This window comes from Eschscholzia californica, unplaced genomic scaffold (genome assembly GCF_041429995.1).
Source record: "Eschscholzia californica isolate CP2 unplaced genomic scaffold, dmEscCali1.0.p SCAF_2, whole genome shotgun sequence".
In the NCBI taxonomy this organism is placed as follows: Eukaryota; Viridiplantae; Streptophyta; class Magnoliopsida; order Ranunculales; family Papaveraceae; genus Eschscholzia; species Eschscholzia californica.
Genome location: NW_028238309.1, coordinates 6,387,788 through 6,410,122, shown reverse-complemented (window position 1 = coordinate 6,410,122; position 22,335 = coordinate 6,387,788). Strand labels below are relative to the sequence as shown.

Here is a 22,335-nt window from a genome sequence, read left to right as displayed (position 1 = left end):
ATTTTCATAGTGGATGCACTACAGTTTGAACGAGACTCCAAATGCAACTATCTACTTTGTACTTGTTTATAGATAAAATATGTTTTGACATGACATTAATATAATTTACAGTTAATTTGTTACTATTTTCAAATGTCGTTTATTTGTTATTTTCAAGTTCTGTGTGATACAATCTAAAAAAAAATAGTTTTCTGTGATACAAGGGGCATGAAGAAGACAAAACCAACATGATTTTTATTGTTGAAAAAACCCAACATGATTTGGGTTGGCCTCTTATTTTATAATCCTATCTTTATAAATAAGATTACGATTTCATTTGTATAATCAAAAAGTGATTAAATAACAAGAACCTGTAAAAAAAATGATTAATAACACTACAAAAAAAATGCCTAATAGGGACACACGTTTTCATGTCTGTCCCCAATAAAGTCAAAATAGGGACAATTTTATATTATTTGTCCCTAACAAAATTGTAATAGGGACAAATAAATTTATTTTATCAAAATATTTTGAGCAGCGGGAACGAAAAAAAGGCGCTCAATTTTGGCGCACAATTTTACCTAAATTTGGCCCTAATTTTCATTTCTCCTCCTTTTTCCTTCTCACAAGTCCCATAACAACCGACTTCTTCTCCACGGTGATGATTCTCAATCTTCATACAACAGGTTAGATTTTTTTTTTCTTCTCATCATCTTCTTCTTCTTCTTATTCTACCATTGTTACAAACTATTTTCCAGATGACTGATTGAATGACCGAGTTCTTTTTCTTCGTCTTCTCACCATCTTCTTCTTTTTCTTCGTGGTTTACTACTACAACAAACCATTTTTTAGATTTTCGATTGAATGATTCTAGTGAAATCGACAAGGGCAAATCGACTTGAACACACCAGAGAAATCGACTGCTTCTTTAGGTATTACTATGATTAAATTTCTTCTTCATCTTCTTTTCTCTATTCTTAACCATATTTATTATGAGTAACAATCAAATAAAACTGTCTAGGGTTTTCAAATCATAAACTTAATTTCTAATATGAGATAGAGTAAAATATTTAGGGTTTTCCTTGCTAGAAGGTTATCTCATTGTAATTGATTATGTTTATTTACATCTTGCTGCCAATGTTCTGTATTGATTATTTCATGGTTCTTTTTGGTTACTGCAAGTGCGTCTAATATATGCTTATGTATTAGGTCACAATAAAAGAGTTCAAAGAGTCTCCATTCTTATCTGCATTGTTGGCTAGTGTTGAAGTTGTGTGGTTCTCCCATAAGTACTTATATACTATGATAGTTGAACATAAATTAAATAGGAGGGGCTATGGTCCTGAAAGAAATCCCTTATTGGGTTTTAACTAACTAATGATGAAAACAATACTAAAAAAGAGAAATGAGCTAGGAATTGCTCTTCTATTTTAAGCTTCCTCTAAGGTATATTGCTTCTTTACCTTGAAAGACTAATGTTACTGGCACTTATATTTGTATGTTAGTAATATGAAATGTTTTTTGTTCCACAATGTTTGTGATAGGCACTGACACACACAAATCTTCTATAAATTGTTCTTCTATTAAATAGTCCCGCTGTAAATGAAATATGTTATAGAATTTTTGTTTATGGTTTCCTTCATTGTGATTTCTTTTGATCCTTCTCGAATAGTTCATGATTATCTATTCTTATTTACAATATTTTTGTGCGAGTAACTAGAAATTTCAGAGTTAAAATTTTGAACTTGTTCAAGAGCAATAGATGGGATGGATAATTAGAATTTACTTCTTACAGATTGCGAATGTAATTTAAGCACTCTACTTGGAGGATGTAGCCGAGGAAAGAATTCACGAAAAGAATTGCGACCAAGGTTCACTATGCATTTTATTTCAGGTTTGCAATATTCTTGTATTTATTTGTGAAAAATCATTAACTATTTGAGTTCTTAGGTTCAATATGGTAAGGGAAAGGCAGTCCCTTATTTGAATTCTGAGCAGGTTTGGGTATGTTTACTATAGATACATCTATAACACTTCTTTATTATCGCGTGAGTGCTCTATGTATACAAGTCTCTGATTTTTTGATCTTGGAATGTTTTTTTCTCGATGATCAATTACTTCAAGCAACAAGTAGTTCCTAAGGTTCGGAATCAACTACTAAAGAACTATGTTGACCAAGTACAAAATCAGTGTCGATGCTCGAGGCCCAAGAACTTTTACCAAGTAATTTTGTTCTAACCATCTATATGCATTCAAACTTCAATTCCCAAGTTGTGATATTAAATATAATTCACTTGATTCACTTGATATTCATGCCTCTTGGAACATTGTTTCATGCATGGATTGATCAATGCTTGAGTCTCGAAAACTTTAGCATAAACAAATATCTGAACTTGTTCCTTGGAAGGGAAACGAAGTTCAATTTTCAAACTAAGACTTCCTTATGTTTTCATTGTTTCAAAGCATATATTGTATTTCAATTGTATTGAGGTGTGTTAAATTGGTTTTAGGTGTCATTAGAGTGTTTGGAGGAATACAAGTTAGAAAGTGGAGGTGTTTGACTTATAAAATTCTGGTTTAGCTTCCCAAGTTTTCCTCAACAACCTTCAAATGAATAATAGTGTGGCTTAAGTTAAAATCTCATACATTTACTTAAGTTTCTTTAGATAGATTACTAAATATATATATGTAAAAAAAACAAATGTACCACATAATGCTATTTGGAAATCAATTTATTGTGCTATTTACTTAACGAATGTGATGCGGCACTGCAACAACTTATGTGTATAGTTGTAGGCTTTTTCATAATTCTATTTTTATTCCTGGTAGTGTTGGAGTTCTTATTAAATTTTAGTTGCTTACTTTTGTGGTGGAAATGTTAGATTTTTAGCTTGTGTTTTAAAAATTAAGCTATTATCTCAACTGGTTCAAAGTATGAGATTATCTTTTTGTAACATGTTTAATCTTAGTTATATGTTATCTGACAGGAACTGATTATTATCACTGGTTTGAAGGCATTGCCAACTACTGCATCAAAGTTATTGAAGATTGGGTATCGTGTTTTGTTGCTTGCGATGAATTTTATCATGGAGATTCAAGTGATTAGCATGATTAAATACATATTCAATATTTTTTTTGTTAATATTTGTTAATTGCTTTAGTTAGTGGATATTTTGGTTGACAAATAGGTACAACTTGTATATAAAACGACTATGAAATATATTATCTTTTGGTATGAACATAATACTTTGATTGTCATTGTTTGGAGCTCATTATCAATGGGTCTTAGATTTCTTTGATTTTGTCTTGTTTTGTTGCAATTAAACAATTGAAAAATAATATTATGTTTCAAAAGTAAATGTATTATCGCGGATATTTATTATAGGAGAAACGCATCAGGGACAATTCTTGTTAAGAATATCAGTTCTAAAAAACTTTGCCAAAAGCCAAAATTTAAGGACAACTATTAACCGTCCCAAAAGTAAATTATTTGAAAATTCTGCCTAAATGTTTTGGGGCAGCTAATATCTGTCCCAAATAATAGTTAGTTATAGGGACAAATGAATACTGTCCCTAATTAATATTGGGGGACGGATCACATCTGTCCCTATATCTGTCCCCAGTACTATTTGGGACGCCAGTATCAGGGACAGATAAAAACCGTCCCTGATACTTTATTTGGGACGGTTTGGGGGTTTTAGGGACGGTTTTCCGCCGTCCCAAATGGCTATGTTTTTTGTAGTGTAAGGGAACCTTGTCAAGAAAATCATAAATAAATTAATATTTGGAGAAGTTGAAGAAATCTTTAGTGATAAGTTTATTAGAAAAAGTCCATTGTCACAATACCATTTGAATGTCATTGTCCCAATATTATATCTAATTTAGTTCATTAAGAAACAAGATAAGGTTTAAATGGAGGAAATTTTGATTTCATATGGAATCATGTGTTGTATTTAGGGTCCCTCACTCTGAGTGACCAACTGGCTTAACAACTATAAGGAACAAAAGTTGTTTATCAATTATTCTTTTAGATAAGATTAGATCAATCATTAACCTATTTTAATGAATTTGAGATCAAACATGAAGGTTTGATTTCCAAAACGAATATGCTAATCTTTTTTTACGATGTACAATATAGTGATCTTTCATTTAATTTTCCTGTCACAAAACAATTAATGATCATGAATTTTAATTGTACTTCACATTTTCATTTTGAAATCATATTTACTAAATCGCTGGTTATAATGCAGATAAAAAAAGATCCCACATTAGCTTACTATTTTTACTAAATCAAGTAATGTTATCTTTTTGCTGCAACCCACAATAATTAGGGTTATTTCTCAAAAGACCTTCTACTTTATGATCAGCTTCCCGCGCAGATCCTTACTTTATAAAAAAATATCTAGATTTACTATTTTTTTCGTTACCGTTAAATGTCTGTTAAGTTTTTTGTTTTCTTTCTCTTCCATCTCATCACCTTTCTCTGCCAAGTCATCTCTCTCGCCACTTCATCATCTTCTCCGATAAGGTCGTCGGTCGGTCAAAATTTCCGACAACCTTCATACTTTTTTTTTCTCTCTCGCCTCTAGGGTTTGGGGAAACCCTAGATCTGGTTTGGCGAACCCAAATCATAGTGGAGAGAGAGAGAGAATTTTTTTTTTAGTATGAAAGTCGTTGGCCGGTCACCAGAAATTTTGACCGGTCGGCGACCTTATCGGAGAAGATGATGAGGTGGCGAGAGAGATGACTTGATAGAGAGAGGTGATGAGATGGAAGAGAGAGAGAGAGAAAAAAAAACTTAACAGATATTTTGTGAGAATAGTCCCACATGGGAGAATGGGTAACTAGCAACCAAGAATATAAAGTATAGGTCCTCTCCACTCATTGCCAAGTGGTTTTGAGTTGGATGACCACAAACTTAACATGGTATCAGAGCTAGGCTTACATGTGATAGGCTTAAAAGCCACATGTGCTCCACGTCACCCGTAAAAAAAAACACGTGTTAGGCTCAAAGAACCCCACACGTGAGGGGGCGTGTGAGAATAGTCTCACATGGGAGAATAGTCTCACATGGGAGAATGAGTAACTAGCAACCAAGAATATAAAGTATAGATCCTCTCCACTCATTGCCAATTGATTTTGAGTTGGATGACCACAAACCTAACACATTTAACCGTAACGTAAAAAGGGAGTCATCAGAGTTTTTTTTGATAAAGTAGGGAGCCACACAAGAAGCTGATCATAAAATAGGAGACCTTTTGAAAAGTATCTCCAATGATATTACATTATTGTAGTTGAATCCATCCTATAGACATTGTCATTATAAATGGCTAGAAAGGGCAAAAAGGACCAATCTAATTCCAAATAATGTTTTGAGCTAGAATTTAAGAGATAGACTTTGTGTGATGGGGCAGACAATGCCCTTTGACTTTTAAAAGCTTGCTCACCCTCAACTATCAATTTCAAGATTTATGCACTATCTTATATTTTAACATTACTTTGTTTTGTTTCTCTATTTTCATTTATTGGCTATCATAGAAGTCGCTATATTTCGCAATAAAAAATCTCTACTATTCTTGTTAAGATAAAGATACCACCGACTCGACGATATAAAGTTACGCATTGATAACAATAGTACGGCTAAAATGTTATTTTAAGATTACGTAAAATTGTAAATAATTTAAATTATCGACAGTCGTGATAATTAATGAGCAAATGGTTGAAGTGAAGTTAGGGTCATAACTATGTATAAAGATAGAAAACAAAAAAAAAAAAATAGTTTATGAACAAAAATCCTATATGGTTTGTCGTGATGCACAATTTACTAGATTGAAATCATTGGAAACAAGAATCACAACAAGCCACATAAAATTTCTATTTAGTGTTTGGTTTTTCTTGTTCGATCCCTAGCATTTTGTCCAAGATTATATGGTCAGCCGGATTAGGTTAGGTTGCTTACTCTGTTAAATAGTGAGTTCAATGTTCATTCCCAAAATAAACCCAATCCAATTGGTATTGGGTGTGGTCATGACCACACCCAAAATATACCCTTTTCTGCTTATTATGTAGGTGACTCTTGTTTTTCTCTCTTTTTTTTTGTCGAAAAGAAATGCATTCACCGAAAAAACAGGTTGCATTTAAGTAGGTGCCTCCTGTTTCGCCCATGTCATTTGAGCTCGAAAGATGTGGCACAAAAATAATTTGACCGCTGCTATCTGTAATCGAGAAACCGGCTATTATTAGCAGGCAGATTTTGGTTTGGCTCGGGGTTAATTTTATTAGCCTGAGCACTCAACAAGTACCAAGAGTTATGTTAATTTCGAATCTCCTCTTTACGCCAGATAAGTGTTACTGACAAATTGCAATTGCACACAATTTCTTAAAAGAAATTCTTCTTACTCCTACCATCACCACTGACCGTCCACTACCATCACCACTGACAGTCCACTACCACCACCAGTCCACCACACTGGGTGAGACCTCACGGGCTTTCCGTCGACGTTAGGGAGAAAGAAGTGGTGGTCGGCCCACAATTGTGATTGTGGGAGGAGAGAGAATGAAAAAAGAAATGGTGCTGGGTGCTGGGTGCTGGGTGCTGGGTGCCTACAAAAAACGTAGCAAATGAGCTGGGTGCTAGCAGAAAGTCTACTAGGTGCCTTTAGCACCGCTCACATAATTTTTCAGCGTGGGAGTAGGAGAGTTCCTGGAAGAAGTTCTTTAATAACTCGAAGAACAAAAACCTTTTCTGGAAACTTCAAAAAGCATAATATCTGAGTTCCAGTTCCTAGGGTTTCGGTTTAAACTGTAAGTTCTTTCATTCATCTCTCTGAATTCTCTTCTTCCTTTAATTTTCTGTAATTTATTTCCGTATTCATATAACCCTTGAACTGAAACCCTACAATAATTTTCAATTTTCTTCATGATTTGGTTTTCTGAAAGTTCTAGTTTCAACCACCCATGGATTTTCTCTTTAACCTTTTGGAACCCTAATTCAAGCAAAACCTACAAATATGTATCCATAAAATGTAGAAATTTTACCAATTTCAATTTTTGATACTATATATGTTATATGATCTCTTGCATGTTGATCTGGAACTAGGGTTTTGAACAATTTTTTTTGTAGGTTTATTTTGGCGATGGATTCTCAAAATGAAACTAAGGGCTTCAATGACATGGATGTTGACAAAGAGAGTAATGTTGATAAAATGGGGTTTGAAGAGAAGAAGAAGGAAGCAGTTCAAGCTGAAATTAAGAGAGTGAATCAACTCCCAGCAAATAGCAGCTATGGATTGCATCGAATGAGAGTTCTTAACAAAATACTCGAACTTATATCGATTAAGGTCAGCTACTATCATACTGAGGAATCCCTTCTTTCTGTCTAAGTAGCTTCATTTTGCCACTTTATGAAAAGTTTCCTGTTTATTGTGATAAAATCATGCTTCTATAGTTAGCTAATGAGAAACCATCCATGGGTCTGCAGTGGCTTGAGTTTTTATGTCTTTGCATAAAAGCTTCGAGATTAGGGTTCGGCAGTGTGGCTTGTGAACACTTGTAGTTAATACGATCTATCCACATAAGTCGTGTATCTCCCCTAGAAGATGTGTATCCGAAATCCGATATCAACTGCTAAATTGCGAACAAAGCCTTCTATTTTGGAGCTTCTACTTCAGTTTTACTATATGTTCATAGTATGTGCTTGGTGTTGTATTGATATAGGTCTTTTATTTTGCACATGTTTGAACCTCATGCGACTCAACATCTTCTTTGTGTGTAAAGATGTGCAAAGTCTAGAAAAGACACTATCAAAATGAAATTTATCTATTATGAAAGATTTGAGATTTCTAAGATGTGTAGTAGTATTGTAAGTATTTGAGATGCGTAAAATCTAGAATGCGAGTTTCTTAACTCGAGTTTGAAGTTTCACAGTTCAGCGAGCTTATCATAATTCAGAGGTAAATATATACTACTAATATTTGTTGGGATAGTCCCACAGATTGTGAAGGGGCAGGGGGTGAGTTTATAAGTGTGGGAAAAGCCTTACCTCTTGAGCTAGCTTTTGGGGTGAGAGAGCGCAATACCACCGAACAATATTTTCTCGAGTTCTTATCTACTTCTGCTCTGAATCCCTTACTGGTGTAACTGATCATTTGATATCAACGCATTCATTTCTATAATTCCACATCATTTATTTCTTGCTAACTTCCTTATATACAAAACTAACTTAAACCCTAAATCCCTAATATTAATGTTCTTTAGAATTTTTGTCGTGTCAGGCACTCAGATACTCTTGTCGGACAATATAGTGGGTATTTCTACTTAGTAACTTAGATTTTTATACAAATCTTGGGTGTACTTGCAGAAAAATGGAAAATCATGCTAAGATCACAAAACACGACTCTAGTTAATTTCTTCTGTGTTAATATGACAATGTTGTATTCAAAAATAAATATTAAGACCCAAAAAGTGAGAGTCTAAGACAACAGCATATGGTGCGTAAGGTTGAGATCCCGTTTCGACCTTTGGCATACACCCATATCAGGGTTAGTTTCAGTCCTACAGATTCCAAGAAGTTACTTTTTTTCAACTGGTATTAATCATACAAGTTTTTGTGGAATTTTCTAATCGAGTATTTTTGTCATTCCCTTGGCATCTTTAGCAGAGAACGACATCTCAAGATGAAGAGCTGGAGCTTCTTTTTGCAGGGCTTTCTATTTGACGAAGGTATCTAGCTTGTCCAGACACATATTCAAATGTCATTTTATTGATCTAAAATGTACTTCATTGCTTTCACAAAGTTGCAGTCAATTGCTTTAATGGTTCACTAATCTGCTCAAAGAATATAGCGCCCCACATACGAGTTGAGGCTTAATCAAAACACTTTTTTTTGGTACTAACGTGAGGGCAAGAATTAGATTAGTGGTTTTATTATTTATTCTAAAGCAAATAAGCCCTTTTTAGGGGGAGATTGATCTTTTACTTCTCTAATTTTTTTAATTGCATTTTATTGCAGATATGAGAAAAAACATAACTGAGACCACCATTTGGGCTGCTAGCGCATTCTTATACTCCAAGAAATGTGTACTCTGCTACTTTGATGCTCTATTATAGCTCATTTTTCTTATATATAATAGCCTGATAGTTGTGCTTGTGAAGAAACTCAGTACATATAGGTTTTCAACTGTAACTCTGACGTGAGAAATGTTAAAACTGGTTCTATCTTGTTTATATTTCTTTCTTTTTTTTTTTTCCGTTTTGTTCTTAGTTTTATTTCATGCTAAAGTTATGTTGAACTTTTTGGTCAAAATCGTCGAAAGATTTCAGATCCTGGCGAAGAGTCACGATATTTCTTATCTTAAGATCTGAAAATAAGTATTTGTATCAGATGCATGTATTAGATGCTTGTATTTTTAGCTTATAAAACTAGTCTGAATCTGATAAAGAAAAGAGTCATTTTAAGAAGTCTGAACTTATTAGAGAAATAAACACATTTAAGACTCAAACTATACATGCAAATTGCACATAGATAGGTCCAGATGTGGTACTCTTCTTAAGAGGTTAAACATCTTTCCCTATTGAGACCTTTTAAAACCGTGAGGCCCAGGTGTGCCAAAGCGGACAATATCACTAGCAGCCGCCTAGAAGGCTGGTCCGCACCATCCTATAACAACCCTTTCAAATTTAACTTGGAAAAATAAACAAACACTATCTAAGGAAATGGCGATTTCCCTTCAAATTTTCTTCCAAAGTGGAGATTAGAAGAACCCATTGATCTAGTTCTGGTTTTACCTGTACCTCTGTCATTAGAACCAGAAATTATTAGAACTAGAACTGAGCAGTAAACAGTAATTAAACACACTATAAGAGGGTAATAAAGTCATTTCGTTGATCTCTTCTTTTTCTTCCTTCTCGGAGTCCCCCTCTCTTCTCCCTCATTTGTTCTGAAATCTCTCTCTCTCTCTTTCTCTCTAAAACCTAAGATTAACAATGGCAGCATGGATGGTGGCAAGACAAGCCGCTTCACTAACTCGTCTTTCTGCTCCAAGATCGGCATCTGAAGCAACTACCCTCATCCAGAGACGCGGTCTTGCTGGTGGCGGAGGTACTAATCTCTCTCTCTCTCTTATCTCTCTAACCCATCTCCATTTACAAATCAAAATCTCTAAAGTGTATCTGTTTTTTGATGTTCCGATTCTTCTTCAAAATCTGATCCCTTTTATATGTTTATAAATCTAAGCTTAATCACAACTTTGGAACTCGAAATTAGGTAAATTTATTGATTGATAGGTCACGTTTAGACGAATTCAATCATACCCAATTTGTAAAGTTAAGATTTTGGAGATTCCCCATTTGTAATAATCATGTTATGGTTAAATGGGAATAACTTTTGATTGACATCTAGGGCACAAACCTATCCAAACAAGTCAATGTGTAATCCCACCTGGGACCTCCCATTTGGGATTTTCTTCATATTTCTGATTCCAGGACCTCCAATACTGTTAAATTTTAGGGTTTCTGCTAGGCAGCTAAGTTTTGTAAGTCTTGGGCAAATTAGGTGTAGACAGTCCTCTATTATGGCTCCTGGATTGTCTCTTCACTTGGTGTGCTAAAGAAGAAGTTTTCCACTTGGATGATGCGGCAATTCAAGATTTTTTTTCTTAGCTGATCCCTTTTTTTATTCACGAATCTTATTACGAAATGGAATCGTTCGTTCTTTTTTAGCTTAATGCAGTTTCAGAAATGTACATTTACTGCAAAAGGTTTGAACTTTCACATTTACAAATACTAGTACAGAGAGCTAGAGATGGTTTATACTGTTAGTCAAAATTCCCACAATCTCTGATAGTAGTCAAGATCTTCGTTTATTAAGTAATTTATCAATATGATAGCAATCGTTACTTATGCTTGGTATATTGCAGATCATCACGGACCCCCAAAGGTTGACTTTTGGAAGGACCCAATGAGCCCATCTAAATGGAAAGAGGAGCATGTAAGTCGCTTCAAACCCTATTTTTTTCATTCTATATGGTATTATGATTGACTAATTTTAATGTTTCTTTTGTGGAACTTATCTCTTGTAGTTATGTTGTTTTCGGCATTTAACGAGCTTACTTTTGAATTTGTATGTTGAGCCATTTCGGTTGTTTCTATTTAAGATTTTCTTACTTGTGAATTTTGCAGTTTGTAATCGTCTCTTTAACCGGGTGGGGAGTACTTTTCTACAGTGGGTACAAGTTCTTTACAGGAGGAAAGAAAGGACCCGAAGAGGTACTATTTTATACTCTTACAGCTTGACTGCTATCTTCGTATATTCTCTCAAATCTTTCATGGGACCTCATTGTCATCAGGGGCGGATTCACTATGAATCTACCATCAGTCGAAAAATACTTTAGATATAACTTTTAGAGCACCCTGAAATTAAGTAATAATAATAATATATTTATGCTACCATCCTACTGACCCGAGCTTAGTTGGTTGACGACGTGACTTTAGAAGCAAGTGGCGCAAGTTCGAATCCCAGCTGAAGCATATTTCTAATTTTTACTTATTATCTTACAAGCAGTACGTAAGCGCCTATTAGTATCTAACGTCTGATGACCATCACAAAATTAGCCCAGCTCAGTTGGTCAAAGCTCTAGGTGTAGAAGCTCTTGGTGCAAGTTTAATTCCCACATTTGTCAAATTTGAGGTTTTTTTAGTTTACAAAACAAAGTAAACCAAAATCACTTTAAAACCCCTAAAAACCGAAAATAACAATTATACATTTGATATGCACTCTAGTATGACATTCTCAGGATTAGAAGGAATAGTGATCTTGCTAACAAGAATTGGTGGAAATGGGAAGACATAAAGTTTATGAATTAGTTTATTTACTACTGACTTAAGCATTAATCTTACCTGTTGCAACTTCTACAGTCAGAAGAGCATTTTCAGCCATGAATATTTTTAAGAATCGGTTGCCGAATCGAATGGGTGATGAATGGTTGAGTGCTAGTATGCTTGTATATATAGAAAGTGATATATCTATACGATAAGGGAGGAGGGTATCTTTTTTACAATATACCCTCCTCTTCAATGGCTAAGATTAGACCTCCCAAACTTATCTCCAAGAGTTGAGATTACATCTCCCAAACTTATCTCCAAGGGTTGAGATTATACTTCACAAACTTATCTGGTTGAGATTATAATGAGACAATTATGAAGAATTTTGACATGATGAAAATCCAAAGAGGACAAGCATAAATGTCTTATGCTTGTTTAGTGGATTTAGTAATAAAATTTCAGCTTTGATTTTACCCTACCTTGGATTAGAATCCTAGATCCGCCACTGATTGTCATACATATCTTATATTGTTCTAATTTTTCTCCAGAGTTGAAATCATATGGAACCTGGAATCTTAGCTCTTACATCTAAAATACTTACCGAATTGTTTCATCTCTTCGCAGAAAGTCGCTGAAGCAACTCACTAAGCCTGTCTGGAAAGGAGAAGGTTCTGTGAGGCCAGTCGGGAGCTTAACGACCGACGTTGTTATCTTAATTTCAGCCTGAAATAAATGTTTCGATCACATTTGAGTCTTTTGAAGGTGGATACCGTCTTTTGTTATCAGATAAACCAATTCTTTGGGTTGTTTTTGTTTTCAATTTCTCTTTGATGATTAGGGCGAAAAGTCATTCTGTTTTTCTTCGTTATCGACTTATACTTGTACTCGGATTCATCAATAACAGCTTCTTTTGTGTTCTGAAAGGTTTCAGTTTATAGAACTTTTTATTAACAAGAGAAAGTAGTTCAGAATAGATTCAGAAGTTTAATCAACAAGCATTGAAAATTTGTGAGATGTGTAAAGAAGAAGATGAGGACTTGGATCACTTATTTAGAAAATGTAGAGTGGCTAGAGAGACTTGGTTATGCTCTCCGTTGAATTTGAGAGTAGAAGGTGATGAAAGTTTCCCGAACTTAGTATGTCGATGGATAACAAGTGATGAAGATGAGGAGGTCATAGCGCTTAGAATATATGTAGCTTGGTTCTTATGGAAAGCTCGCAACAAGTGTGTGTTCGAAAGCATAAACCCAAACCCTTATAGAATTATTCAAGAGGCTCAAACAATGTCTACTGACTTTAGATGTTCAATACCACCTCTAGAAGCACATGGTGAAACGAGTTCCAACGAACATGCACCATGTTGGGTACCACCAGATCAAGAAAGGATCAAAATTAATTTCGACGCAGCCTTTATTGATGGAAGAGCAGCGTTGGCTGCAGTCTGCAGGAATGGAGAAGGAATTTTTGTAATGGCAACTACCGCACTTACGTCAGCATCGTCAGCAATGGAAGCAGAGGCTAAGGCGGCTAAGTTGGCCATAACATTGGCATTGAATATTCCTGAATATGGAAGTATTATTGAGGGTGATGCATTGACAGTCATAAATGCGTGCTCGGACGATATAGAAGAGGTGCCATGGAGAATCAGACCTATAATTATGGAGATCAAAAGTGAATACTCTAAGCTTCAAAATTGTTCATTTTCTTATAGCCCTCGCAAGGCAAACTATGTTGCTCACTTACTAGCGCAATATGCTTTAAATTTGAATTTATATCAAACTACGGAGATCTTCCAGACTCCTAGTTGCATTGTAAGTCAGTTGGCGACAGATATAACCAACATTTCTTTGAGCTCAAGTAGCTAATAAATCGTGGCATTTGCCACCTTTCATCAAAAAAAAAAAAAAAAGTTCGGAAATAATTGCATTATATTATTTCAATGAACTATTCTGTCCCAAGATTGTTTGACTTATAAGGTTATAAGATAACAGACAAAAAAACAATGTATTAACAACAATATACAGAAGAAAACTCTAGCAGCCGATGTCTTCAAACGGTTAATGAATGATAGGTCTCGAAGCTCCTCTTTTGGTATCTTCATGAATGAATTTACTCGGAAAACAAAATATTTATCTTACGGTTCCAGATAACAGGCATCAATCAATCTGCATCACTGACTTCAGCTTCAATATCAACAACTGATTCAGAAGAAGCTTTGCCTGTATAATTCATCCCTCAGCACAAAAGTAGCAGAGATAACCATTCATGAATTTGCAGCAAATAAGAAAACGAAAGTCTGAAAGTGCTTCCTGTTCGTTCCGACTCTAAATTGATGGATTCGAGCCAATTTGGTTACAAAATCAGCTCAAGCCCACCAATTTCAAATGGGTCGAGCACTTCCTACTCAATACAACTCAAATTAGGTGGACTCAGGCTGAACTTTGTAACAGCATTCGCCCGAGTCCACCGAATTTGGGGCGCAATAACAAATTTCGGAGTCCTCCGAATTTGGGGGACCTCTTATCACAGAAACCACAAAAGCAGTCTAACCAGAATTACCAAGTCAAAGAAATTGTGGAGCGCGCTTTTAACAAGGATGGGAGGCACTTTTAAAACTTCTCATAATTAAAATCAAAGTTGAAAATTTGACATATTTTGCTAACCAAAAACAAAAGATCTTGCATCTAGAAATAAAAGCAGTGTATGCAGAGAAAATTACCTTTTGTGGCGCTTGGAGAGAAACCGTTAAATGCTTGTCCAAATGTGGCAGACCGATCGGAGGAAAATTTAGTTGGTTCACTCACAAATTCATTGCCCTCTACTGAAATGGAGACATACCAAGAATGCCTTAGAAAATAGAACGATTGTGGAAGAATCGTTCGAGTGAAAGATAAGTAAAACCACAAGATCGACATTGAAACTTAAAGTATAGGGGTGTCTAGTAAGTATTAACAAACCATAAGGTAAGATTTTAAAAGAAATGCGAAAATCTTGTCGTGTTCCTCTCATGAGTGGGACAATCAAATCAGGAGAAAATCAAAATGAGTACGAGAAAGGAGAACAAGCATTACCTGAGAACGGTTGAGTACAGTAAGGGCAAACTTGTACACCATCTTTTAGGGAAGATCTGCAAAAGATAATAATTTTTTTGAATGATAGTAACTTAAATGGAATCAAAAACCAAATCTGAAAGATCGAACTAGTTGAGTATCGTCTTCTCAATTGAGCTTACTTGAAAATTTGGAAGTCATTTCCACAATTTGGGCACTGCATCACAATTCAGACAGTCATAGAAGTTAAATCAATAAATACTTTTACGGGGAGTAATAATACAATTCTATATTCATTTTGCTCTTCTTAATTTCTTTATATATCTACTGAAAATTCGAAGTGTGCAAGTCAAGAGCATAAAAAAGTGAAGGGGTTCCATGGGTGAGAATAGTACGAAATGAACCACCATTGCGGGCAAAGCTCCGATAATATATTCCAATCCGACAAGTACATGATTTGAACGTAAGATACAAATTATCACAAGTAGGAAGAAAAATGTCAGTGAAGAAGCATTACACTGCCTTGAACGATATCCCTTCCAGCCCACCAGATGAAAGCACCTATCCCAGCAATTGGTATAAGCACTGCAAGGAGCTGCTCAAAGCATTATCAGTAAAGGAGAACGATTGGTCCAAGAAGCTCAAAGAACCCATGAATGATTTCATGCATAGAGCAAATACGGAAATCTTATCTCGACAATTTAGCCAATCACTACCATAAAAACTAACATGCCCATGTTAAACACAATAATGCCTATAATTAAGGGACCTAATCCGCCGATCGTGAAAAGGTTTTTGGTCATTTATACACTTTGTTTGCTTCATAAAACCTAGGAGAATGGAGTTTGATGCGAAAAACATCCAAGAAAGATAAGATTTTCTACTGGTAGTTCGTCGTGGTAAATTTACTACATGGGTTTTTTTCCTACTTAGATTTTGAACATAATCTAATTGTTTTCCTAATCAAACTCAAAATGCTTTCAACAAAAAAAAAAAAAAAAAATTAAACTCAAAATGGTGACAAAACATAACAAGTTGGAGTTTATTCAATTATTAGACCCTTCATATAATCATCTAATTAGAAAGGGCAATCTAAATACAAACTGAAATATGCAAATCTTTGATAGTTTAATTATTTCATTTTTAATGAAAAATCAAGAGAAATTAAGATTACCCAAATTGAAACAATTGCATCCAAAATCCATCCAAGTTGTCCTGTCATTGAAAGATAAGTTATGCCAATGGCAAAAGCAATATTGCCCAAAAGCCTAGAAGTATTATTATCATCTCCTCCACCACCACCACCTCCACCACCACCACTTCCATTAAATCCAAACCCTCCATTAGCTTTAACAACAAAAACCCTCTTCTCCTTTCTTCTTATCTTTCTCTCTACCCTCATCAAAATTTGATCTTTCTCTCTGTTCACTCCTAAGAATGACCTTCTCTCATCTAAAACCCTCAACCTAAACCCATTTTTAAGAGAAAACCAACTATCTCTTCTCCAAGGAGAATAATAATTGATAGGTTTAAGGAATTGAAGTGAGAAATAGTTTCTTGACTTGCTTAGATTGATGTTGCAAGCACAAAGGTTGATTGAAAGATGAAGATTAGTCATGGAAAGACAAGTTTTTTTGTTGACTGGTATAAGGAAGAAGAAGTGTTTTTTTTTTCTCACTCTGGGTATCTATGGAAGAAGAAGATTCATGGTGGTTAGTTTGAACTATGAAAGAACAACATTTGTTTGTTATGAACCTTTATGATGGATTTTCTTCCTTGGGGAACTTTATCCTTGCCCCATTTTATATACATACACATCCACCAAATTCTTTTTAAATGATAAAGCACTTGTATTAGGGTGGGTCCATGACACTTAGGGGGTAGTGGATAGGGATTTAGAAGGACATTCGTGGACAAAATGTCTCGTAGACATTTAGAGACATTTTAAGACATTTCGAGACATTTATCTGTAGACAAAATGTCTTTATAGACATTTCAAGACATTTGATTCATGGACACAATGTCTTTATGAACATTTCAAGACATTTGGTTTATAGACAAAATGTTTTGAAGACATTTCAACATATTGAATCCATGGACAAAATGTGTAGTGGATATTATTATTGTTACTTTATTATTATTATTATTATTATTATTATTATTATTATTATTATTATTATTATTATTATTATTATTATTATTATCTCATCATGGATGACAATTGGTAACCATTTATTTATTTAATTTTATCATTATCGTTTAATCATATGAAATAATATATTTGTACCACTATTTTAAAAATATATTTTTCGGCTTTCGTAGACATTCGTAGATATCTGTGGACATTGATCAACAATTGGTAGACATATAATAAGATAATAATAATATAACATAATAATATAATAATAAGATAATATTATAAAATATAATAATAATAATACAATAATATAATAATATAATAATAATAATACAATAACAATAATAATACAATAATATAGTAATATAAGAAAATAATGTAATAATAATAGGATAATAATAATATAATATAGTAATATGATAATAATATCATTATTACTATAATATAATAATAATATAATATAATAATAATACAATAATATAGTAACATATAATAAAATAATAATAATATAGTATAATAATATAATAATAAGATAATATTATAATAATATAATAATAGTATAATATAGTAATGGTAATAATATCATTATTACTATAATAAAGTATTATAATAATTAATATTTTTATATATTATTTATCATAAATTATTTAATCTAATTTGATAATAATGATTATTTTTATCTTTCTTAATGAAATGTCCACAAGTGTCTTCCATATTTTGAGAGACATTTTCTCTCCAAAAGCTCTCCAAATTTACACTAAAATGTCCTCACATGTCTTCAAAACCAATTTGTCTTGAAATGTCCTTAATTTCGTGTCTCTAACGAATACCACAGACATTTCAGGACATTTGAAATGTCTCAAACGAATAACACGGACATTTAGAGACATTTTAAATGTCTCCAACCAATAACACAGACATTTGGGGACATTTAAAATGTCCCCAACCAATAACACAGATTTTGAGGGACATTGCCATGTCCCTCAAAATCCCCGGCAATGTCCCTCAAAATCCCCAACCACTACCCCCCCCCCCCCCCCCCTTACTGGTAGGGAAAAATGATGAATGGTAATTCGAGTTTGTAGTCGGTCATAGACACATCAAATGATGAAATAAGCACGATATGTTAGTTAACTTTGAAGACCATTTAGAACTGAATATTTGTCCTTGATAAGAAATGCCTTCTTTTTTAGGCAAAACAACTTAAAGACTCTGGAACAAATGTCTAAAAGAAGTTGGGATTAGGCAACCCAAGTAAGTCACCCAAACTATTACCAAGTTAGAATTTGGTAATGAGATTTATCTTGTGGCATTTAACCATTCCATTGGATAGATTAGGCGGGTCTTCCGGATCTTCCGGACTAGAATAGGCTATCGAGGGCAAAGAACCCTTCTCTACACAATCATGTGTACCAGGTTTTCAGTTTGAACTTCGAAACCCTAAAGTTCTACAAAAGCTTAAGACCTTGACAAATATTCATATTCAAGAGAAGGTTTAAAGAAACCACCAAAAATGTTAAGCATGGCGGGAGACTGGTAGCTACTCACTATATTTCTAGTGGTGCCTTAAAATTTTCAGTATTGGATGTACACCAACCAACCGATGTTAAAAATGATCAGCCACCATGAGCTATGTCGCAGATCGATTGGCTTGGTGTAAAAGGAGTGTAACAATGAGTCAGTATGACGTGACAAAGACCAATATCTCTATTGTTCTAAAACATTTAATGTCAAGCTTTATGAACCTCCCGTTTGACATTCAAAATTCAATAAACTTTAACGACGAGCTACAACTGTTAACAATACCATCACAGACATAGCATAGACTACAAACACACCAAATTTGCATTATACAGATTCAGCTAAGCAGAACGATAAAACCTAATGGAAAATGTTCAAATAGTTCGTAACTGAAATGGACTCGCACGCCACAATCTCTGCACCTACAAATAACAAAATATAATATATCACTTTGCTTTGTTAATGGTACTCATTTTGGTTTTCGTTCACTTCAGAATTACTCGGTCTTCTTCAACTTGTCTGGGAGATCTCCACTGTAAGGTGAAACGTGGTAAGCATATTGCTGCAAGACCGAGAATATAACCATCTCTAGACATACCAAGATGTTCTGATAAGCTTCCTCTAAATGTTCGACGTCTAACCAGAAATGGTGAGATTGGATTATACCAACGCCAACTAGGATTTTCAGCACAATTCCCTGCAAATAGTAATAATGAAGAAAAATGATCAACAAAAGAAAACCTAGTTAGAACGAATTACTAGTGGAAATGGGATGTGAGGAACTCATAACAGTCCTTGGTAGTGATTTGACCGTTTAGATCACCATCAATTATACGGTGGGTTCTTGTTCTCACATGTCAAACATGGGTTATAAGTTGAACTCGTGACGTGCCGAATGGCAAAAGGTGATTGAGTCCTTAGCTACACATCTTTGGTATTGTAACACCGAAAAGTCATGAGGAACCTTCCCGTATTCCAAACTATTTAGAATGACCAAGGAACTTAGGTTAAAGAAATTACTTATAATGGTAATTCCATAAAAGAAATGCAGCAAATGAAGGAGAGCATTTCAGTAGGAAATCAATGTCTTTACTGGATTAGAGCAAGAATTGATTATTGAGATTGATAGAGAAGAAAGAAAGGAAGGACGGCCAGACAGTTTGTACTAAAACCCCTATTCTCTTCAAATAGGTATCCCATAATCCATTCACCCCATTTAAAAGAGAATAAATATATACAGTCTTCTTTGAAGGTCAATACTCCATGGAGGAGATTTGACAATAAGTTGAGGTGCCCAACTTCTTAAACTAGCTGATTGAAATAAAACTGAGACAAAAGATTGAAAATTACCTGCCAGAAGCAGAAGAACACAATCCCTTTAATGCACAAGAACTTGGAAAGAGGCTTATGTGGCTCCAACTCCTTACCAAACACATGGTAAAAGATCACAAGAGAATAGAGAGCCAATGAAACTGAGACATTGAGAATGATGGTAAATGTCCAACTGACCCAACTTGGGTACATCCCAAGTAGCTGAAGCATTATCATTAAAACAGAACATACAGGTCGGACAACAACGAACTGCCATGTCCAGTACTTCAGTTGCTTTAACGTTTTATGGTTCAGATGCACAGTGCGAGGCTGCAGGAACATGTAGATATATATATCAGTAAAATTTCACCAACATTTACTACTCCATACCGTATTCCTGGTTATAGACATATTTAGTGGTAGTTGAGGCAAGGTTACACATTCTAAGTCTATACCCTGAATGCCTAAAATGTGTAGAATTCATTACTCGATGGCTCTTTATTTATGTTATCAGAACCGATCGTCGCCTACAAAATAAGCACTACACTTATTCATGTCATGAAATTTTCATTTTCCATTAGCACATACTGTTTTATTACTTTCATCCAGTCGATCAAACTGAAAAATAAAAATAAAGTTATTTCAGTACCTGGAAAAGAGTCATCGGGAATGAATGGTGAATCTCTCTTCCTTTGATTTCATCAGGCACTATGTTTTTGCTTATGGATATATTCAAGTAACTATACATCAAAGCAAGGAACTTAGCAATAACCTGTAAATTTGAGAAAAAGTTTAGTACTTATGGTACGAGCAACAAAAATGGGTTACTCACGAAAGATCGGGAAAGACTTACAAGAGCCTCGTAACATTCTTTAATTGAATCCAAGAACATGAAAAATGCTTTGCTCCCTTTAATATCCAACAAACCCACGAACGAATCAATGGCATAAATTGGGGCCATGAGGATGATGATTATTATGGCCTTTTGTTCCTTTGGATTCTTCCAGTAAAAGAAATGTTGAGACAAGAGTTGTAACGTGAAGTGCATCGATGCCATTACACAAAACCCAGATCCTAGAAGTGTTATTTGTCCTCGATCCATACTAGATATATCCATGATTTATCAATTGACCTGCAAATTTTTGAACAAAATAACCCATACTATAAACCCATACTAGAAGTGTTATGATTTACACAAAACCCATGATCCATGCAAAGGCAGAAACTGCAAATTTGTGAACAAGTTCATAACTCAAGCTAATTCAATTTGAGCTTATCACAACTTGATCAAAATACTATAAAAGAGTGGATCAATTTATCTAAGCTTTCGCACGAAATAATCAAAGATTCATACGACATAATCCATAAATTTCTATAATAACAACCATTGTTAGAACAAAATGAAAACTGAAAGAGCAAACATCCATAATAAAACTTCAATTTTCAGCACCACAGTTTCAACTACTACAAGTTCATTGACCTAGTATATTCCAAGATGAGTTTAGACATAGACAAAGAATCACTACAAGATAGAATACTTGGGTAAGTACAAAAGTTCTTCATTCTACACAATTCAATAGTTTGAACTGAAGACAAAGCAAAGAACCCTAATTAGAAGACCCAGAGCAAGAATTGAACAGTACAAGATCAGATAGAAGTACAGGTAAATAAGTCCTATAAAGTGATCAGATCTTAACAAATGATGCAACCAATAAGAGAGAATGTAGAGAGAGAAATGAAGGAAATAAGACTTACAGAGAGATACAACCAGGTGGAGATTGATCTCAATCAATCTAGAGGAAGAAAAACATTCAAACCATTTTAGGGGATTGATTGAACAGCCATCAAACTTTTTGGGGGCACATGAGTAAATAGGGCGCCTAATAGCAAGCAATAATATGAGGCGCCTATAGAACTATCCTATCTGAAATCTCAAGTAATACAGTGACTCTCATTTACCAACCTTGTCCTTTTTTTGGTACAATCTCATATCCTATAGATTGTACCATTCTCCTCTAGCAATTACCCAAAATAGATGCTAGTATTTAAATACTATGTCTTGGCATACCCTCTATTCTAAGTAAACTCCTTAGGGAGTCCCTCTTTTACTCATTAGGGACTCCCTTTTTTACTCTTGTCCCATTGGGACTAGGACAATGTTGGTTTGAATAACACGGACTAGGTCTAGTCCGAGACCCATGGGGAGTGCCAAGGGCAAAAAAGATGGGACGTCTATAAGAAGCACCCAACTCATTATTATAGTTTCTTAGATTTATCTAACTAATCGTAATGTTTTAAAACCGAGTAATTTGGTTGTCTCACATCACTTTAGACATCATCTAAAATACAATTATAGCTGTACATTCAAATTCAGTAAGCTATGAGGTTTAGGGATGCGGTCGTGGCAAATGTTATTGTATAATAGTCAAATGTCTCATGAGTCTTTAACACAGGTATTTACATGATTTATGCGGATTCAAAAATGATATCGGTATCACTGTTTCAAAGAACTGAAAT

General features: G+C 34.5%; 5 protein-coding genes across 6 annotated transcripts; 3 read left to right on the top strand and 2 right to left on the bottom strand.

Moving 5' to 3' along the window:
- Positions 1-6,663: 6,663 nt before the first annotated feature.
- LOC147555687 (uncharacterized) lies at positions 6,664-9,008 on the top strand. The gene is made up of 4 exons (XM_086664526.1): positions 6,664-6,783; positions 7,103-7,319; positions 8,639-8,700; positions 8,990-9,008. The coding sequence occupies exons 2-3, from the start codon at positions 7,116-7,118 to the stop codon at positions 8,693-8,695; spliced, it is 261 nt and encodes an 86-aa protein (XP_086520652.1). The 5' UTR covers positions 6,664-6,783; positions 7,103-7,115; the 3' UTR covers positions 8,696-8,700; positions 8,990-9,008.
- An 859-nt stretch (positions 9,009-9,867) lies between these two features.
- Positions 9,868-12,717, top strand: LOC147555686 (uncharacterized). Its single transcript, XM_086663360.1, has 4 exons — positions 9,868-10,078; positions 10,896-10,966; positions 11,158-11,244; positions 12,424-12,717. Exons 1-4 carry the CDS (start codon positions 9,964-9,966, stop codon positions 12,445-12,447), a joined length of 297 nt encoding a protein of 98 aa, XP_086519486.1. The 5' UTR covers positions 9,868-9,963; the 3' UTR covers positions 12,448-12,717.
- A 95-nt stretch (positions 12,718-12,812) lies between these two features.
- Positions 12,813-13,664, top strand: LOC147555685 (uncharacterized). Its single transcript, XM_086658515.1, has one exon. It carries the CDS (start codon positions 12,813-12,815, stop codon positions 13,662-13,664), a length of 852 nt encoding a protein of 283 aa, XP_086514641.1.
- A 48-nt stretch (positions 13,665-13,712) lies between these two features.
- LOC147555684 (uncharacterized) lies at positions 13,713-16,663 on the bottom strand. 2 transcript variants are annotated; one of them, XM_086663358.1, is made up of 6 exons: positions 16,024-16,663; positions 15,367-15,444; positions 15,032-15,066; positions 14,871-14,926; positions 14,519-14,620; positions 13,713-14,018 (listed from the first exon to the last, which is right to left on the bottom strand). In XM_086663358.1, the coding sequence occupies exons 1-6, from the start codon at positions 16,465-16,467 to the stop codon at positions 13,960-13,962; spliced, it is 774 nt and encodes a 257-aa protein (XP_086519484.1). In that variant the 5' UTR covers positions 16,468-16,663; the 3' UTR covers positions 13,713-13,959. The 2 variants fall into 2 exon arrangements, with proteins under 2 accessions (XP_086519484.1, XP_086519485.1); XM_086663359.1 differs by having other exon boundaries at positions 14,519-14,617; positions 16,024-16,657.
- A 2,059-nt stretch (positions 16,664-18,722) lies between these two features.
- LOC147555683 (uncharacterized) lies at positions 18,723-21,896 on the bottom strand. Its single transcript, XM_086663357.1, has 5 exons — positions 21,574-21,896; positions 20,672-20,950; positions 20,468-20,590; positions 19,858-20,148; positions 18,723-19,204 (listed from the first exon to the last, which is right to left on the bottom strand). Exons 2-5 carry the CDS (start codon positions 20,933-20,935, stop codon positions 19,004-19,006), a joined length of 879 nt encoding a protein of 292 aa, XP_086519483.1. The 5' UTR covers positions 20,936-20,950; positions 21,574-21,896; the 3' UTR covers positions 18,723-19,003.
- Between the last annotated feature and the right edge of the window lie 439 nt (positions 21,897-22,335).

Bases quoted from the DNA above. Each gene is read 5' to 3' on its own strand.
- LOC147555687 (XM_086664526.1), top strand. From the start codon at position 7,116: ATGGATTCTCAAAATGAAACTAAGGGCTTCAATGACATGGATGTTGAC. The intron at 7,320-8,638 runs GTCAGCTACTAT...CATCTTTAGCAG, and splicing joins TCGAACTTATATCGATTAAG to AGAACGACATCTCAAGATGA.
- LOC147555686 (XM_086663360.1), top strand. From the start codon at position 9,964: ATGGCAGCATGGATGGTGGCAAGACAAGCCGCTTCACTAACTCGTCTT. The intron at 10,079-10,895 runs GTACTAATCTCT...GGTATATTGCAG, and splicing joins CGGTCTTGCTGGTGGCGGAG to ATCATCACGGACCCCCAAAG. The intron at 10,967-11,157 runs GTAAGTCGCTTC...TGAATTTTGCAG, and splicing joins CTAAATGGAAAGAGGAGCAT to TTTGTAATCGTCTCTTTAAC.
- LOC147555685 (XM_086658515.1), top strand. From the start codon at position 12,813: ATGTGTAAAGAAGAAGATGAGGACTTGGATCACTTATTTAGAAAATGT.
- LOC147555684 (XM_086663358.1), bottom strand. From the start codon at position 16,467: ATGACTAATCTTCATCTTTCAATCAACCTTTGTGCTTGCAACATCAAT. The intron at 14,927-15,031 runs GTAAGCTCAATT...TATCTTTTGCAG, and splicing joins AATGACTTCCAAATTTTCAA to ATCTTCCCTAAAAGATGGTG. The intron at 14,621-14,870 runs GTAATGCTTGTT...TCTCCATTTCAG, and splicing joins CTGTACTCAACCGTTCTCAG to TAGAGGGCAATGAATTTGTG.
- LOC147555683 (XM_086663357.1), bottom strand. From the start codon at position 20,935: ATGGATATATCTAGTATGGATCGAGGACAAATAACACTTCTAGGATCT. The intron at 20,591-20,671 runs GTAAGTCTTTCC...TCAAATTTACAG, and splicing joins AAGAATGTTACGAGGCTCTT to GTTATTGCTAAGTTCCTTGC. The intron at 19,205-19,857 runs GTAATTTTCAAT...TACTATTTGCAG, and splicing joins TGTTCTTCTGCTTCTGGCAG to GGAATTGTGCTGAAAATCCT.